This window comes from Melanostigma gelatinosum (genome assembly GCF_949748355.1).
Source record: "Melanostigma gelatinosum genome assembly, chromosome: 9".
NCBI lineage: Eukaryota > Metazoa > Chordata > Actinopteri > Perciformes > Zoarcidae > Melanostigma > Melanostigma gelatinosum.
In genome coordinates, this window is record NC_136642.1 from 6,561,898 (window position 1) to 6,581,106 (window position 19,209).

General features: G+C 44.9%; 1 protein-coding gene across 2 annotated transcripts in view; it reads left to right on the forward strand.

Annotated features, from left to right (window-relative positions):
* Positions 1-19,209, forward strand: part of iglon5 (IgLON family member 5) — a 105,286-nt gene that overhangs the window by 79,372 nt on the left and 6,705 nt on the right. For both annotated transcript variants that reach the window (XM_079275975.1, XM_079275974.1), the window contains 6 exons: positions 4,557-4,635; positions 7,137-7,369; positions 9,013-9,132; positions 15,573-15,704; positions 15,974-16,094; positions 17,079-17,230. In XM_079275975.1, coding sequence (XP_079132101.1) covers positions 4,557-4,635; positions 7,137-7,369; positions 9,013-9,132; positions 15,573-15,704; positions 15,974-16,094; positions 17,079-17,230 — 837 coding nt within the window. The remainder of the gene's footprint in view (positions 1-4,556; positions 4,636-7,136; positions 7,370-9,012; positions 9,133-15,572; positions 15,705-15,973; positions 16,095-17,078; positions 17,231-19,209) is intronic.

Sequence of the window (19,209 nt, forward strand, 5' to 3'; positions counted from 1 at the left end):
GGCGAAAGTTGTACAGCTCAAGAGAGCTCTACTCATCAGTGTCTGCCAGTAGCAAGTGCAATTACAAACAGGCACATGTAAAAGTCAAGAGAATACAAATCACGCAATAGATGTCTCATGGGAACTGAGCAAGCAGCCTTGCATTGCTGCAAAAAAACACAATGCAGGAGAGCACAGAGACTAAAACACTGAAGCACAAGTGGAGAGAGTTTTAGGAATGGTTACCTCGGGTCCAGCAGTAGATAAAGTGTTATCCACAGATGAGTAAAACAGATTTCTGCTTTTGCAGTAAAAACAGCTGAACTGATTGACGAAACACTTCCAGTAGCGGGAAAGTAATGGTCTACTAGCACAGTATTTTCCTGTGTGTAACCCCTCAGGCATGTCCATAAAATTTTATTCTCTTAAAAATGCCAGACAAATCTGGCCCCGAGGCTCAATGCTGTGTGCAGACAAAGGCTGCAGGGAGTCATTTGAACTGAATACAAGTGTGTGTGTGTGTGCGCGCGCATGTATGTATGGAGACGGGGCTTCCTTTTGTGTGCCAAAACAGCAGGTCATAGCAAGGACAAGAGATACGGGTAGCCATGGCGGACTGTATCTGCTGTAGACAACAGCGAGCAGGAAGATTTAATATGCCTGAGTTCTCCCCGACACCAGGGTGCCACTGCAGTATTCACCAGCGATACTGTTCTTACGCGGTTATTTATCATATCTCTATTCATACTCTGCTCACTTGTGGTTTATACAGGGAGCGACTGGGGGTCGTCTGGGAACCGGAAGGTCAGAGGTTCGATCCCCGACTGGGACGTGTCGAAGTGTACCTGAGCAATACACTGAACCCCCGGCTCCCCGGGCGCCGATCAATGGCAGCCCACTGCTCCCTATGTACAGGGATGGGTCAAATGCAGTAGTCAAATTCCGTGTATGTGTAAAAAATGTATATGACAATAAAAATGGTTTCTTCTTCATATAGGCTCGGGATTTGTCTCAGTAAAGTAGGGTACCAAAGCATTGAAGACAAAAAGCTTTCTTTTGGAATTAACATTGTTTGTGTTTCCGCATTTAGAGTCTGCAGGGTAGGCAGTGGATTAAGCTTCCATGTTGGCAAGCACAGCCTCGTTTCTACAGTGTCAATGGGCGAGACTCCTGAATCCTCCTGGTGGGTGTGTTTCATCAGCCTGCATGCTGAGCCCCAGGAGGGAGCAGAGACAAAAAAATAGCAGAATTTGAGATGGGGATCAACAAAGCCAGAAGTGGCCCAGGAATTGGTAGTGATTGTGGTGATGTCCGACGAATCTGTTTTGGCCATGCAACAGCCTGCTGGATGCACTCTGGACTCATTATTGTTCCGTTTGATCATACCCGCTGTGTTCGGACGGCAACATTTGAAATTATTTCCTGAAAAGGGGATAAATCATGTGGGTTACATCAAAGGGTTTTGCGACACATGCCGTCATTCAGCCAGATGATGTTTACACCCAACACTCCCACTGTCCTATTAATGAGGCGCCACAGATGCACACTTTAGATTCATTTATCTGTCGAAGCAATAACCGTTATAGTATTTGATTTGATTTGAGTGCTGCGGCCAATTTTGAACAACAGAATTACCAATGTGCGATACTCTTCAGACAAAGTCCTGCACCCCTACATTTTGGGCTGGAAAGCATGGAGATTGAAAACAGGTGTATCAGATTCGGGAATGCATCATATATTCATAATTTCATCGACCTAAAGAAAGTGTCAGATGATGCTGTCGAACAATAACAAATGTTCGTCAAAATAGTAGAAAACACACTTTGCCATTTGCAAGTACAGTCTGGCAGTGCTGCTAGTCTTGTTCACCTGGGTGGTGATTTATTGTTTTGCACATACATTTTGGGGGTAATAAGTATTTTGCAAGTCTTTGTTTCTCAAGAGAATTTCAAGAGTGGAGCCACAGCAATCATAAATCCCGTATGTGTGCATGTTTTCATGATTGTTTAAACTTACTATAATCTGCAGCCCGTTTATATTCAGTCCACATGTTTCCCGAGGCCTTGCGTCGTGCGCATTGTGGTCTGCTTTACATTTTCTAAAAGGTGCCAAAACAAAGTAGTTTTGCTGTCAAGTAAATATTGATATATCTCGCAATGCTTTGCTGGCAAGGTGGAGGGGGGGAGAAAAAGGAAGATGAACGGCAACTTTTGCCTCAGGACAGACCTGGTCTCCCATCTCTCAAATGCAGATCCTGATTATGTGTTCTACACAAGCTCCTGATATCCACAACAGTTTTTCTGTTGTGTCTGTGCAAAGGTCAAAGCTTTGACTGCACGCTGAGCGTTGCGAGTAAGTGAGGGGTCAGAAAACGTTGAGTGTGCATAAAGCAGGGCGACTGAATGCTTGATGTGTGTGTGTTTGTCTCCTGGATCTTTCCCCACAATGAACTCAGGCAAACCTCCATCACAGCTCGTCTGTCGCGTCGATGAGTGTGTGTGCGTATGTGTGCGCAAGTTAACACGTCTGCGATTTGTCCTGTGACGCAGTGTGTGAGAGAGGAAATATGGACTGAATGTGTTGGCCTGGTTATCGTGTTGTGCAGCGTCTGGAAGTGAAGGCGGGGTGATACAGCTTTTAGAATGTGAGGTGCCAATCGAGCTGTGAAGATGGGAATTGAGTAGGGAAATGAGAATTGCTCCCCGCTGGTTTGTAACCTTCGCAGTGTTGTTTGGAGCATCCAGCGTATGCATTCATTCAATCAAAATGTGTGCGTCGTGCGCACGTCCCACTGGTTACATGATGTGATAGAGAGAGCGCCTTTTCACCACGTGTGTGTGTGTGTGTGTCTGCGATTGCGAATAGTGTGTATTTATGACAGCGTGTCACACCCGTCTCCAAGCCCCAAGCCCTGGAACTGAATTGAATTAACCTAAATAAAGTAGTGTGTGGAGTACGGAGCACTTGAAAGGGAAACAGCTGAGGTCTGTCTGAGTCTAAGACAGGAAGCATTAGCACAGTGATGCAACATTACTCTGTAATAAAAGCCACAGATGAACGAAAGCTTGTGACAGTTTTTCCAACATTGGGCACAATGGCCAATGTGCCAAGCCCCTCCCCCCCCCCAGGCTTTCAGAGAGAGAGAGAGAGAGAGATGCAGCCAGTTCTGGGATCCTTGGCCGGCCTAGATAGCGTGGCGGCAGCAGCAGCACCACCATTAATGCGATTACAGCTTTTAGCAGGAGCTTTTCAGGGCCACTTTTCTTTTGAGGCGTCATTAGTTTGTCCTCCTTTCTTGTTCTCCACCGGTATGTCAGCAAACAAACGCACACATTCACACAAACGAGCAGCAGACAGCTACTGTAACTGCTGAGCAACGCCATGCACCGCTGCACACACACACATGAATATATGAATACACAATGTAGCCTATATTTACTGTGAAATAGCCAAACAGCGCTGCATTCGCAAACGTGCAGAAAATGCATAATTTGTCTTTATTTGAAAGATGATTCATTGTTATTTGGAGAAGTTGGCAGTTCTCAGGACTTTCAGCTCTGCGGTTTGAAAACCTTTTTGATTAGGAATCCACGAAGTGCATCGTAATTCTGAAGCCTCTCCAATTATTCTTTGTAATCAAACCATGATTCCACAAAGACCCTCCTTTAATTCAAAGCTGTAGTGCTGCATTGCCTTCATTTTGGGTCGCATCTCTACCCGGGTTTCCTAATCGGCATGCTTAACATGTCCTCGTGCGGTTATCCAACAAACCTTGAGGTGCTTCTAAGCTACTCACTGCACCGGCTTCATTTCATAAAGTCACCATTTATTAAACCTCAAGGCTAGAACGCAGCAAAGGCCTACTGGAGATATTGAGGTCATTTTGCAGCCAGAGGGAGAAAGAGATTGTCGGAGATGGAGGCGAGACACAAGCTGAGGTATCTGGTGTCATGCTGGGATTTGGCAGAGTCGAGATGGACCGAGCCAGGTGTCTTACCGGGGAGCAGCCCGTCGCAATAAGCAATACAACTGCCAGCATATAAGGTCTTTGGTTATCTTTGTTTACAGTCCAAGTAAGTTCACAAAAAACGACTTCAAAGTACTTTCAAGTGTTTTTCCCACCTGAGTGAAACACATCTCACAGATGCCAAGTTTGAATCTCCTCTTCAACTAATGGCACTCAGTAAGTGTGCGCGTGTTTGTGCCTCTGTTCTCAGAGTGCGTGTGTGTATTGGTAGGCAGGATGAGCATCCCTTCTGTTACCGTTGCTGTCCCTTCATTTCACGCTCCGGCAGCTCCGCGTGAAACCTCTTCCCTTGGCTCATTATCAGCGCTGTTCAATGAGTGCGCATCCCACCAGAATGCAGGGGAAAACCAAATCATTATTCAAGTGTGGGGGTCAGTGCAGACGTTGTGACTCTTTTGTTTAGTATGTTTATGACTTTCCCTTCAGGATACGGAGCACCTCATTGGGCGAGGTAGTCGATTCTCAAGCACCTGACCTGAGATTGATGAATGCCAGCGCCTGGTGCCATGATTGGATGCTCACTGGTCTCTTCTCTCATTTTTCTCTGCAGCGTCCAGCGTGCACGGAGGAGAGTTCGGACACCTGCCGGACAACATTACAGTGTTGGAAGGAGAAAGAGTCACTTTGAGGTAACTCCTGATCCTACACCTGCACCCACTAATTACATGAAAAACGTGTTTGCATTTCCCCCCCCCACCTGTCATGCTGGTTTAATTGCCAATTCTCCGTCACATAACTTCAATTAGGAGCCCCATATTGTGCCATATTTTTCAGCTGTCTGTCCTGTAGCTGATTGAATGATAATAACTGTCACATGTCGCTGGAGTCATGCCGTCTGTCTGCGATCACCTTTTACTTATAGATGTAACAATAATGATGCACAGGTCAGCTCGGTGGGCGGACCTCCTCCGCGTCCAACCACACTTGACTAACTGTGAGTGATAAAGTGGAAAATCACAGCTTTCCCCGGCTCCCAGCCAAGCAGAAAAATAGCCCACTTTTTTTTTTTCCCTGTCGTGTGGATGTGACCAGGCTTGGCAGTGCATTCAGCAGCGGAAAAAAAAAATCCAAGTCAACATTACTTTCATCACATTTAAGCCTACCCCCCCCCCCCCCCCTTCAGTTCTCTGAATTCTTTTTTTAGTTTAGTTTTCTGTTGCAAGAAGAGTGGGCCTTCCACCGCAGTCAAACACATTACAGGTCTGTCAACATCAACAAGTCTCTCTCAAAGTTGGGACTCAAACAACCATGAAGGCTGATCTATAATGGTATCAGGACGTGTAGCATGACGCTCTTCTATTGACACAGTGGAGAAGTCAAATCCATATAATTTATGTGGGTGTTTAAACACCAACAATTCTAAACGCAACGCACTTGGCTTTCAGAAAATATGTGCTTTCAATGTCACTATTTATTCCTTTATTTCTTTACAATTTGGGATCTGGAAAGCTGTGCACGAGCGGTAATCCCCTTCAGTTCTTCAAAGCAGCCGACCTTTTGGACTATTCACTGTGAAAACAAAAGCTGTGCCACTACTTGTGGCTCATTTATACCTGTTGCTCGAGTCTACACTTGACCACTTCAAGCAAAGGCTGATTATTCCTTCAGCGCGTGTGTTATCCTTCTAAAGAGGTAACATTGTCCAGCAACTCACAAGGAAAAACAAACCTGGCTTTTCTTCCGCCAGAAATATGTTTTCTTGAGTTTCCTTCTTGTTGACCATCTCCCGATGCCTCAGGCTTGTGTTCTTGGAGTCCCCTATGTCGAAACCAGCGCTTGAAAACTGTACTTGTGATGCTCCAGATATTATTCTGGAAGCTTGATTTCATGGCACAGATCATCAGTTGTGATGTGATGGCACCTTTTGTAATCAGATGCGTGTAAGTTTCGTCTGGACAGTCGGTGACAAACAGCAGACTAAACACCTTCATGAATAATATCCATTTTCATGTAAAATCACTTTTGCCCAAGTGGCACAAATACTTGCGACAATGCTGTTGTGTTGGCTTTGATGCGGCCCATTAAGACGCGGCACATTTGATGCTATTGTGGTGCTAATGTCCTCTGGGTTTGCAGTCCTGCAGCAACATCATCAGTGCAGAAGTGATTCATTTTAAAAATAGATTCATAGATTGTTTGTACACAGATAATGATCTTCTTTATGGTGGGATTGCTTACTTTAGCGTCGCTTTATCTAAATTAACCAGCCGCAAAATGTAATCAACAAAGTATTTTCTTCTTCTTTTGCTCGTTTTCTAAACCTGCTTGGCCCTCAGGTCACGTGTCCACCTGAACGTTTGTAAAATACTTCCAGGCTAACCTGCACTGTAGCCGTTTTGCATCGTGGTGTCACTGCCACGGACTTGGCAAGTGATCTACCTCAACCTTGATATTTATCCAGGTCACATCAATTAAACATGAGGACAATAGAGGCCTGGCCATGCAAGCTAGTTGAAGCTGGGTAAGGACATCTAGTGGCCAAGCCAAGAACTGAAGTCACACCTTTGGACCGTGGCTCCACTCATATCCGTTCAATGTTATCTTAAAGACAAAACCAAGCTGTGAAGAGAATAATAATGATTTACACTTCTCATGCAACGCTTTGCTCACAACCTCTTGGATTTCCTATAACTGACCTCAGCCATTTTTCTCCACCTGTGCAACAGGAGTGATGGGTAATCATTAGTGCAATGTTACCAAAGGGGTTTGTCTGTAACCTCTTGGCAAGACTGCACTAATAGGTGACAAATAAAGGAGAAATTAGAATAAATGGAGTGGGGAGGCATAATGAATGAGAGATGCTTTGTACAGGGCACGCATGAGGGGACCCTGACTGGTTTGATTAGTAGAAAAGGAAGCGAATTATGTGCTATGACCTTCGCACGCACTGTATTCCCATGTATTTGAACACCTATGGGAGATTTTGGACGAACATGTTTTTCAGCGCTCCCCACCATCATAAAAACACTATTTTGAGGTGCATTGAAGCTCGTCAGCTGTGTGCAACACTGTACCAAAACACTCTTATGTTGACATTTCACCCGTTTGTACAGCTGTATGTAAGGATTAAAACCTCTCAGCGGTATTTAGCATCAACCCTACTCGTGTCTCTCACTTCCGGTCCTCTCAGATGTCGGATCGACGAGGAGGTGACCCACAAGGCCTGGCTGAACCGCTCCAACATCCTGTTCACGGGGACGGACAAGTGGTCGCTGGACAAGCGCGTGACGCTGGCCAACAGCAACAACAGCGACTTCTCCATCCACATCGACGAGGTGCAAGTATCCGACGAGGGGCCCTACACTTGCAGCTTCCAGGCCAATAACAAGCCCCGCATTGCCCACGTCTACCTCATTGTCCAAGGTGAACAGCCGAGTCGAGACTCAACAGGGGTCTGTTATAAAAGGGATTTTAAAGTGTTTCCAGCATAAGCGACTCATTTCCCTGATATATCCAGAGCCTGCAGATGTGATGCAAATAAAAGCAATGTGTGCATCGATGTTACTGTAACCACCCTTGGATACAAATGAAATGGCTTAATTATGCATTTCGTCATTCATCCAAGCGCAGTGCTCTCTATTGGGTGTGATTGAGGTTTGACAGCAGGGGAAGCAAATAAGATTTGCTATGGTTACGTATCAGAGTTAAATCTATGATGGAGAACTATGTCGATGTTTTTTTATGATGTTTGAGTATACAAGGTTGGGATTTATGCTGATATCAAACTGCGATTACTTGCTCATGATTTGAAAGCTTAGCTGGCCTGTGTATGTGTGCGGCTTCAGTAAAGAAGGCCGAGTGCAGCTGACAGATGCAGTTTCAATAACGAGGCCAAGTCCAAGCCCATTCGTTATTTCCATGTGGCCAGGTAGGGTTGCTTGTCTTCATGAGAGTTAGGCAGATCAGATGGATGAGGAGGAGATGCGGTACACAGGGGGGGGGCTGTTCATGGTGCCTGACTTAATAACCGACAGTGCAGGACCACGATTGGGGCTCAGTCATCAAGTCAGCCACTAAGTGAGTGAGAGTCTGACTGATCCTGAGTGACATGATGTATTGGCGCAGCACTGCCCAGAGGATGGATCTCAGACCTGTTCCCCCCCCCCCTGCATGTGTCAATTTTTCGCATATTTTGGATCGTCCGTTGTGCAGATTTCATGCATACACCACCGACGGGATGAAAGTCAAAAATTTGTCACGGGATATATTAGGGTAAATTCTGCTGGAATGAAAAACACGAGGTCTGGCTCACAGCTCACGGGTGGCGGAGACAATGTCAGCTGCTTACTAAGAGAGTTTTCACATCGTACTGCAGCCAAACAACTCTTGTCTGCAGGCTGCAAAGCTTGGCACAGATGACCATACCTAATTCCAAGTCGCCTGCAATTCGAGCCCGAGCTTGATATCACACTAAATAAGTATACCCTCAAGTCAGTGCATAAAGCAGGAGCAGCTTTACCGCCACTCCAATCTGTGCTTTATCGCTGCAAGTATTCAACTCCAGCAAGATAGAGAAAAATGGGATCCTCGGTAGATGTCTTGCAAAATAAAAAAAGAAGCAATTTCAGGGCCGAGCTCATTAAAAGCAATGATAATGGGCCATTTAAATTCAAGGGGCCATCATGTTATCAAACTAATTACATGCATAGCACTCCAACACTTTGTGAGTTTGGGGAAAAGCGGTATAATACCGTATCCAGGAGTGGCCATTCACCTAAAAAGTCAAAATTCTATGAATTTTCTTTAAAATGGATGAAATGTCAGGAGAAGGAGATTTCTCAATTCCCATTTGCAGTAATTTAGAAATCAGTGCATTTTAAGCAGACAGACAAGCATATTGTTGCACAGTTCAGTGAGCGCAGATCATTAATCAGCTGATTGCCTCTGTCTTAGGTGCACGGATTTGCATCATACCGTAATAGGCTGAGGCCATACCTCATCAATAATTTATGAAATAAAAAGGGGATTTTGAGGTCATATTTTAATGGCATGATCTTGTTTTTCAGTGCCGGCCAGAATTGTCAACATCTCAAAAAACGTGTCGGTGAACGAAGGCGAGAATGTAAACCTCTACTGCCTGGCAGTGGGTCGCCCCGAGCCCACCGTCACCTGGAAAGACCAGAAATGTAAGCCACCCCATCTTTCTTGCTTGTCACCACATCCAGAGATCTCTTGTTCACAGCTTCACCTTCATCTCCCCGACTTCACATTCATCCCTAACCTCTTTTATAGTCTTTTTATTTTTCCCCCCCCATTTTCTTCCTAAAGGCTTATCAGCATTCAGCTCATGTCCAAGTCTTTATCCCACATACCTGTGTCATCACTCTTAAACCCAGCTGTTAAGTCTGTCACCATCTTAAATTCATACTCTCGGTATTCTCCTCTGTCCCAGTGTTTTCTCCCAAATAACCACACATTATACGTAATTATTCCCACCGTGCCACCTGTAATCATCAGCATCTGTCTTCATCCACCCTGTCAACCAGCATCACGATGCCAACCTACGCTAACAGCCACTTTAATCAGCTATTTTTAGCATCCATCACTGTGTGGAATCAGAACTAGTTCAGAGTGGTCAGGATGCAGGACTTGATAGTTGAAGTTAAATCCATTAGATTTGATCAGCACTGCATTTATTCCTGTTTCTCTGTTCCTACCTTCATCACCACAAATGGCAAAAAAACAAAACATGGCTTTTAGAGATTTTATGGTTCCATTATTCTTTTATCTCGTGTGAATGCGTGTGTGCACATGTCTGTGTCTGTCCACAGCTAACCTTGCATACTGCTGCATCAAACTGCATAATATTTTTGGCACTCATTTATGGACAGATGATCAAAGACCTCTTGTGGTTGCAGCGACTCACTCTCTGAAAACACCTTTTATACTGCCTATTTGATACTGCCGGGACCGTATCGCTGCTGGCCATCTGGATGCCCTAAGTGCAATCGCTTTGTATTATACATCTGCATGAATGACGTTATTCTACTGTACTGGGGGGAGAACATGCAAACGCCACACAGAAGGGCCGTCAGGGCCCCTCTTGCTCTGAGTCGACAGTGCTAGCCACCATGCAACCCTACTGAATGAGTCTTTCTGGTTAAAACCGTAAAGGCAGTGCTGTATCATTCTTTGGTACATGAAGAAAATTGCTCTGTACTGAATATACAATTGTGCTGTGACTCAAAATTCCTAATGTAACTTAGTTACTACAATATTTTAACATTTAAGCAAAGAATGTTTCTCTTTTGCCTGATGTAGTGTTCTATCATTTGTTGTTCCCATCAGTTTGGCTAAAATATATTGCATATCGCATGAGCGCCATGGCTTCTTTGATGGAATATGAATACTGAATTTTGTTTGTGTGACAGGATGCCAATACGTTCCAAAGTATATCTTAGATTGAACTTTTGAACTTCAACTTTGACAGTTGAGGGAGATATTACAGGGGGAAAAAAAGATTACCATTCGAAAGGTTTCTGTGTTTTGAAATTGAAGTTATGGACTCTTGTGCGGCTGGCGTTGCATCCGTGTCGCAACAGTCTTGGTTAAAGCATTTATCACACAGCAGTATTGGCTCAACGCGCTGTAATTATACCGTATACTGCCAACAAATGCACAACCTATCCTGCACTGCTGTACTTACAGACAGCTTTGGGCTTGCTCAAAAGGTCTGTCCCTCCTCCTCTGTCCCTTGTTTGTCCCTGGGTTAGTCTGCCGTGCATGTAATGTCCTTCTCTGCACAGTCAGTGTTTGTGAACCTACACAGAACCTCAAAAAGGGACAAGCCCATAGTGATCGTTGACACCCAAAAATAGAGGAGAAAAGCAAAGCATTCAAGAACGCACACCTGCAGCAAACACACACACACACATCACAAACTGTGCGGTTGTCCTCACTTGCAAGCCTACAGCATTTCTCCTCTGTCAGCAGTAATCCTCCCTCTCTAGCCGCCCCCCCCCCCCCCAATAACCCCCTCAGCTTGCAGTGGAAGAGATAGGGGCTGCATTGCTATTCCGTGGGAGTTTGTGCAACCAAGCCATCAGTTGCAGGAGACCAGGGGCGTTTGGAGAAAGAGGTGGGGGTGGACTAGCCCAAAGAAACAGCAAGAAGCTGCCAGCCATCTGTCCCCATTACTCAGAGACTGCATAGAGAAACTGCAGGGAGGGGGGAGGGGTGTGGCGAGCAGTATACGTGGCGGTTGAGTGGAAAATGTGCTCGCGTGTCTGGCGGTGGTGGAAGATGAGGAGGTGCAACACCTTAGAGCTGAGACCTGCTCAGTCGTCAAGCCCTTTGCAACTTGAACAGTTCCCGCTTCCTCACATCCAGACAGTGGCGCTAATCTGCGCTGGTTGCAGGCGCCGCCGGCTTCATCTGCATCAAAGCGCAGATATCTGTCGCACCCATTCACTCTCACTGGCATCCATCAGCTGACCCACTCAAGAGACATACAGGCATGCGGTCTCATTGTGTTAAATACACCAGCGCATCAGGGCCTTGTCATTTGACATCCCATCCGTTAAAACACTCGTTGGCTGAGCTTGAACGAATGAATGCATGGTTGCTTCTTGTGGTGGGCAGGAGGAGGCATGCACTTTTCATTAGGAAGTAAGGAATATAATAAGCATAAAGAGTGTATACATTTGTTCGGGAGTTAGATTTCTGAGACTTAAAGGTTTTGGATGTTGTGTGGATCCAAATGCCTGACGACAACAGAGCAGGTAGGATTGAAAGGGGAAGGTAAGCAGTCAGCAGACCCAAACAAACCCAAAAAGGACACGTGTAAAATACAGAAACTGACAGGAATCATGAACAGTGACTCAAATGCTGCGCTACAGCTATGGCAGCAAGGCTGATGTGAAAGAGGACGTACTCGTGTATATACTGAGTGGAGTTGATGAGGAACAGGTGTGGCTTCATCAGAGAATGAATAGCAGGTGTGCAGGTTGAGTGTGGAAGTGAGATGATTGGAAAAGGCAGGAAAGCGTTGACAGAGAGCACTCACGAGTTTATTTTTGAACTGTAATTTGTCCAATTACTTCAGTAAACACATGTATTGGGTCCTTATCAAAATGTTTATGTGCTTTATGTTAAAGTTGAAGGCAATATTCTATATTTTTGATATTGTTAACAAACCCACCAAAAGAACAGAACTAATGGCGCTTTAATCCGTGTCTGAAACTTGTCTTCCCTTTGGGTAGCCTCAGCCTCAAGCACATTTGTTCATACTGAAGACAAACGTCTGGGGAAAAAACGCTTTGAAATATAATGCTTAATCTCTTTTTAAATGACAAATGATTTCCTCCAACAGTCGGGCACTGTCGGGTTGAGCAAATGTTACTGAAACAGGAGTAAGTATTGTGTTTCTTGGGAACTGTTTTCCTGCCGTGGATTAAGACACATTACAGCACCAGGAAGGTGTATGGTGGATTTACAAAAGATGAACTAGTGCCCGTGTTTATGGTGATGAAGAAGCATGTCAACGATGCAAAGGTGCATCAATGGAGGTCTCTGGCCGGAGGTGTGGACTCGACTCCTATTTGAGTTACAAATATGATCACTTTAGACTCGGATTGACAAAATCAAAGAGACTTGCAATTTGACTTGGACTTTAACACCAATGACTTGTGACTTGAGCCTCTTGACTTTCAAACACTTTACATCTTCCGCCAAGACCAAAGATTAAAAAGTATGTTGCTTTAAAAGTGTGCCGCCATCAACTCATTTCCTGAAACCACGAAAGCAATTCATTGCCAGCAAGTCGACAAATCAGACGGCATCCAATGAAGTTGCAGGAGAGAATCATGAAACTACGTTATCAAAAGATACCAAAGATGGTTTAACGACGCGGTGGTCAACAACAAATGAATTGCAGGATGTAAAACTGCAATTGGTATGACATTTGGTGAAGAGCGCATTTGTACTTTGTTTTGGGACTTGAACTTGAGTGCAAGATGCTGGACACTTACGTAACACAAAGCAATGGATACGATGTGGCAGGCTTTAGTGAAGCAGAATTGATTTATTCTTGGTTTTGGTCTTTTTATGGGATTTGTTGACCACAAGAAAATATAATAAAGAATACTGGTGGCAGGCTCCATAAAAGAAATGTAACTGTGGAAAGAATGTGTAGTTAACTACCTGAATGGAAGACTATGGATTCATTTTAGGTATGCGCGTTAGAAGGCCTGGGACAAAGTGGCCATTGCTGCTTTACATTCTGCTGTAGCTTCATTTAGCTCGATGAACACACCTTTCATCTCGTCATTCTTCCAAAGGACAGGTTTTTTTTTAGTCTGTCAGGCTGTCCATCCTGCTCTGTTGTAACCCAACACCAGTCCTCTCTGCCTGGACGGTAGTTTTTGTAATGGAAATGGATAAGAGGAGCAGAGAAATCAATTGCCCTGATGATCTAGTCGGGCTCAAAGTGCTGCCGGGGAAATAGAGCACAGTTTCACTGTAGGGCAGGCCAGAGCCTTTTTTTTCCCCTTCCTCTCATTCCCCCCCCCCCCTCGCTCTCTCTCTCTCTCTCTGTCTCAGGTGCAATCCAACTATCTCTGGTGGTCAGGAGTCAGGCTCCTTCAAAAGCCATAAGTGGTTGATGGAGATGTATTTTACAGGCCATTGTAGGAGTGCCAGGGGCCGGCTCCAGTCAGATATGATCTCCCACCAAAGTGTAGAGAGGTGTGCAATGCCAGTCCACAGATCTCAGGGGATGGAGAGGGAGGGAGGGAGGGAGGGAAAGGGAGTAAGAGAGGGCTGCTCTGCACTGTCATATTACATCACACATAGGTGCTGAAGATGAAAAGTCCATGAAAGAACTGACCACATCAAATACTCAACTTGACGTCTGAACTTTTATGTTGCTGTTTCTCTATCTTTATATCTCGGTATCTCTTGCAAATTACTGCGCTCTCAAGCGCTCATTTTTTTGATTTTCTTTGTCCTTTTTATTTCTTGGAAGTCATCTGTAACAGCCTTGTGTGTAATTTCTCCAGTGCTAGTTGTCTGATTCTATATTTTTCTGCGCTCCGACCCCCCCCCCCCCCCCCCCCCCTTTGGCAAAGCTGGGTGCTCTGCTTGCATGACAGAGATGTCACAGGAGAGCTATATTTATCAAACTAATGGAATGAGTGAATACCATTGCACCCACCCCACCCCGTCAGCAAGCGCCCGCCTGCACTTGCTCGGGTGGCACGAGCAGCCATCACCGCGGTTGTCGCTTGCTGCTCAGCCTCTGCCGCAGCAGCTGCAAATAATCGTCTCCAGCTCAGTAGCCACACTAATAATCCTCCAGTATAATCTTCAATTAGAACCGGCGCGGTAATCTCTGACAGGAATAATCATGGAGTTTAGCGTCTTTTTAGTGTGTTTTTGAGTCGGTGTTGCTCACAAAACGCGCTCAGGCGCCATTTGTGTGTTTGTGAGGGCAAGTAAAGGCCCACTGATTGACGGTGGCTGTGTGTATGTTTAGGAGGGCTTTGAAAGGGAAAAGTGAGCGGCAATTTAAGAGCTGGATTTACTTGTTAGTGGTGAGATTATATATTATGTCATGTTCCACAGTCTGACTTCTTTTAATGCGGTAAAGGGGAGGAAAAAAAGGCCTAATGGTTTTGGAGGCTATGAGACAGCTGGCTGCTAAGACTTGCAGGGAGGAAGGGGGGGGGGGGTGCACTCTCATGCTCATTCTTCTTCTCTCTCTGCCGCTGTCGATCCAATAACACTCCCAACATCCATTCCCTCACATGAAGGAGCAATAGCTTGTAGCCCGTCTCCTCGACTCTACCCTCTGAAGTCATTCGATGGTTGTTTGTCGCTCCAAGGAAAAGGAGTGCGAGACCAACTCATTCGGTTTGGGTGCACCTGGGAGTTTGTCAACATCAAATAAGAGTCGAATATTCTTAATGTAGAGAACAGGCGATCACCCTGGTGTGTCCAATGCATGGAAGAGAAAGCTGACAATTTCTCCTGACATTAAAAGTAATGCTGTCACTGCTGTCAAGTCATGTTTGCATCGATACAAAAATTCACCAACCGACCCATTATTTTAATGAACAAAACAGTTTGAGTCACTAAGTTTGGGTCATGGGACAAGAATTATTCAAATGTAATACATTATTCTTACAGATATCACAGATATTTAATCAGGGTTTGTTGTTAAATCAGTGTCATTATATTTATTCATTTTTTGTGTCATAATTCTTTATTGATTTCATGTTGTTGTCCGTTATACAAATGATGAATAACGATTCCAAGACGCAAAGGGAGAAAAGTATTGAGAAATAAAACGCAGTTCATTGCATTAAACATTGATGTGCATATCTGTAAATCTTGTTTTTTGATACATAAATCAATTTCTCATGAAAATCATGATGTTGATTTCCTTATATGTCGATATATCTGATGTATGTGTGCTGCCTCCCCCATTCTCATAAATCATGTCATCTGTGACTTGGTTGTCTGTCCACCTACGGTCGCAGTATCACACGGTAACCCTTAAATCAGTGGCCTGAGTCGCCATGCATTCGATGTACAGTGACCCTTGACATCTGCCTCATGTCAATAGACGGGTTGGTGAGTGACGGCGAGTTCCTAGACATCACAGAGATCAAGAGGCAGCAGGCCGAGGACTACGAATGCATCACCAACAATGGAGTGGCTTCACCCGATCAGCGCAAAGTCAAGGTGACGGTCAACTGTAAGTATTCCTCTCTGCGCCACACAACAGCCCAACGGTGATAATTCAAGTCACGCCGGACCTCCAGTGTTATCGCACAATGCTGTATGAATGATTTATGTTCACACTAAAGATGCATTATTATGTATGAATTCATACATCTTAATTTTGCTCTCTCCAGTGGGGGTTGTCAACCTGGTTCGCAACCCTGACCTGACTCGACTTCTCGGTGAATGCACATGTATACTGATTGCTGAATTCCCTCTTCCTCCCTCGTTTTGCTCTGCCAGACCCTCCCATGATCACAGACATGAAGAACATGCCAGCCCATTTGGGTAAGACCGCCATCTTGCGTTGCGAAGCCATGGCAGTCCCGCCAGCCTCCTTTGAGTGGTACAAAGATGACCACAGGTGAGACCAGCAAAGAGTTCAGTGTTTCTGTTCCACACTTCAAGCCAGCTTCATCTAAAAATACATGTTTTTTTCTCTCCATGGCCTTCGGCCCTCACCAAGCTGATGAGTTTCATGCACAAAATGAACCTTTTTTAAAAATGCACTTCAGAGTGAAAAAAAATCAATAAACGCCGGCCTTGCATTTCAGTATTGATGTCTAAACTCAGCTTCTGAAACAATGGCGTAAAGGCCGGCTCAGACACGGTTTGGAGGCTGTAGAGGTTTTGATTTGTAACGTCGTTGATTGGTCAATAGAAAGTATGTTCATGAGACCTGTTGAACTGTGAGTTCAGCGATATTAAAAAAAACCAGATACAGCAGGTGATAACAGAGAAAAGGAGGGAACGGAACAGATATGCAATTGGGCTGCATCTGTTCGTGGGGACATGAGATCTTTACAAAAACAATCTCGTCACTTTCCCACATGAATTACATTTTCACATTTAGCCAGTTTACTGCGGACATATGTAGTGGCTGCCGTCCATTCACCTACCCTCTGACATTAGTAAAGGTCTGAGATAATTGTAAATGTTTTCGCCATCTCTGGGGAAATATTAGCTTGTTGGAAACCTATTTGCTCTCTATAACCCACACGTCATCTGTCCTTCCAAGTTTGCAGAGAGGGTAGAAGAGTTCGAGTGATTTGGCATCAGCCAAAATAAGATGCAGAAGTACTTAGACAAGCCTTTGCCAGCCAGAGCGAGCCGTTAATAGACTATAATGGGCCCCAGCAGGAGGTCTCTGTTATTTATGGGCTGTTAGATTTCTCTATTAGTGCAAGGTGAGACAGAGTGTGTGGAGGGGGACTGTGTTCCACGGTCGTCTCTGGAGAGATGGAGAAACAAAAAGCCTCTTTGGCTGAGTTTCTAGGTGTTATGTTATCTCGCTTTTTCTGACACACTCTTTTTCTTCCCGCTTCCCTCCCCCACCACGACCACCCAGGCCGGTAGAGAGTGACAACACCCTTAGGATCAAAAACGAGAAGACGCGCTCACTGTTGCTGTTCACCAACGTGACAGAGAAACACTTTGGCAACTACACCTGCTTTGCCTCAAACCGTCTGGGAGCTTCCAACGCCAGCATGCTGCTGTTTCGTAAGTTATCACATGGAAGGCGCACGCAGGTGCATTGCACACAATGACACAGTGTGCAAGCCCAAGCTGCCACAAGAACAGAAGTGCACTCGCATTTATCTGACGTGACTATCAAACAGACGTGACATGCAAAAAAAAATAAAATCGACACAATACATATGCAACGACACACTGTTTTTTCCCTCTTCGCCCACTCTCATTTCTGCTCTGCACACAGCACAGCGTTTTCTCAGCCCTGTCCTCCCTCCTTCCTCCCCATTTTCCGTTATTCTCCGCCCCATTAAAGCTTTGCTTGCCTATTACCGTCTCTCTCTCTCTCTCTCTCTCGTTCGTTCACGCTCTCACCCTGCATCTCTCGTCCTTACACATTCCTGCACACACACACAGTCGCTCTGCTCTCTCCCGTTACCCAAGAAGTTGTCATTTCTCTCCATGCCCAATTCACATTAACCGTCCCCAATGAGCGATTTCCTACCCTTCCACCCCCCCCCCCCCAGCACCCTACCCCCCCCCCCCCCCCACACCCCCACCCCTTTAGTGCATTCAGCATTACCATCTTAAGTGAGTGCTTCATCTATCCCCTTTCTTCTTTCATTGCTTTACCCGTTATCCCGGCCAGTCTCCCTTCAATGACTCACTCTCTCGTCAGACCCATACATCTTCCTGCTCTCTTTTTCCACCGCCGCTGACACTTCTGTTAGCCTATCTCGCTGTCATCTCTCCTTTTTGCCTCCTCTTTCCTTCTCTGCCAGCCCTCATTAGAACACAACAAACCCCTCCCTGTTCTGGACCGTAATCGGACACTTTTGTGATATTTCTATTGAATGCGCTGCTCCTCCCTGCCATCTTTGTTTCTGTGCTTTTTGTTTGTTTTTATGCCTCACCATTTTAAAAGGTGCAACATGTAGCAATTTAATCAAAATTGATGTAATGAGCCCATTACTGAGGCCACTGGCAGCCTGTACCAGCTTTCACTCTACACTGTTCAATTATAAGACACCAGGTTGTATTTCGTCAATCTGCTAGATTTACAAAATGGCACAAAACAGGACGAAAGAATGTAATTAATGTGTGTTTGTTTTGCAGTTGTCCATTAAACCGTGATGTGATTTTGTTGCCCACATATGATATCATTGATGGTGAATTGAATTATTTGCTTGTTGGAGAACCATTCTATGTTATTTTTCCAGCATTCAAATTAATTGTATAATTCAATAGACTTTTGCCACTGTGGGCATTTTGACTCGTCAGACTCGTGTGTGACTAATGACATTAACAAGGGTTGCATTTCATTGAGGCGCCCCGGTGTCACGGTGCTTGTATTGTGTGTTTGCTGGCTGGCTGGTTTAGATTTCTGGCACATGCAAATGGAGGGGAGAGCCATTATGAATGTTATTAGTTTCACCTGTTAGTCAGAATGTAAGCCCTGAACCACATATATGTTTCTAAATTTAGAAATTCAATCAACCTTTTTTTTTTTTTTTTACGGTGGTCATGTCGGCGTATCAAATAGGTAGAACTAATAACATTAACAATGGCTGTGTTCTTGTACTGTGCATACAGGCTCAGCGACACGTTTATGGAACAGAGCCATGACTCACGTCAATAGTTTCACGTGAAAATGTCAGCCCTGAATGCATAGAACATGTAAACTGTAGCATGTCATGGCTTTGTAAACTTGAGATTAACCATGTTAACATGTTTCTAAATTGAGAAATTCAATAGGCCTCTCTCACGGAGGTCATTTAGACATAGGCGTCACCACTACCATTGTAGTTCCAGGGTGCATGTTTTTTGCATGTCGGTTTCAGTAGCGCCGCTTCCTGGCACACCTGAAACACACAGAGCCGTCATGTTCACTTAAAATGTCACAGCCTTCTATATTGTGTCCATTTTAAGTATAATAGTGATCTTAAATGGGATCCAGAAGCTCTGTCGTTCTCTCACATAAAAAGCAAAGCTTTAACGAAACATCTTCA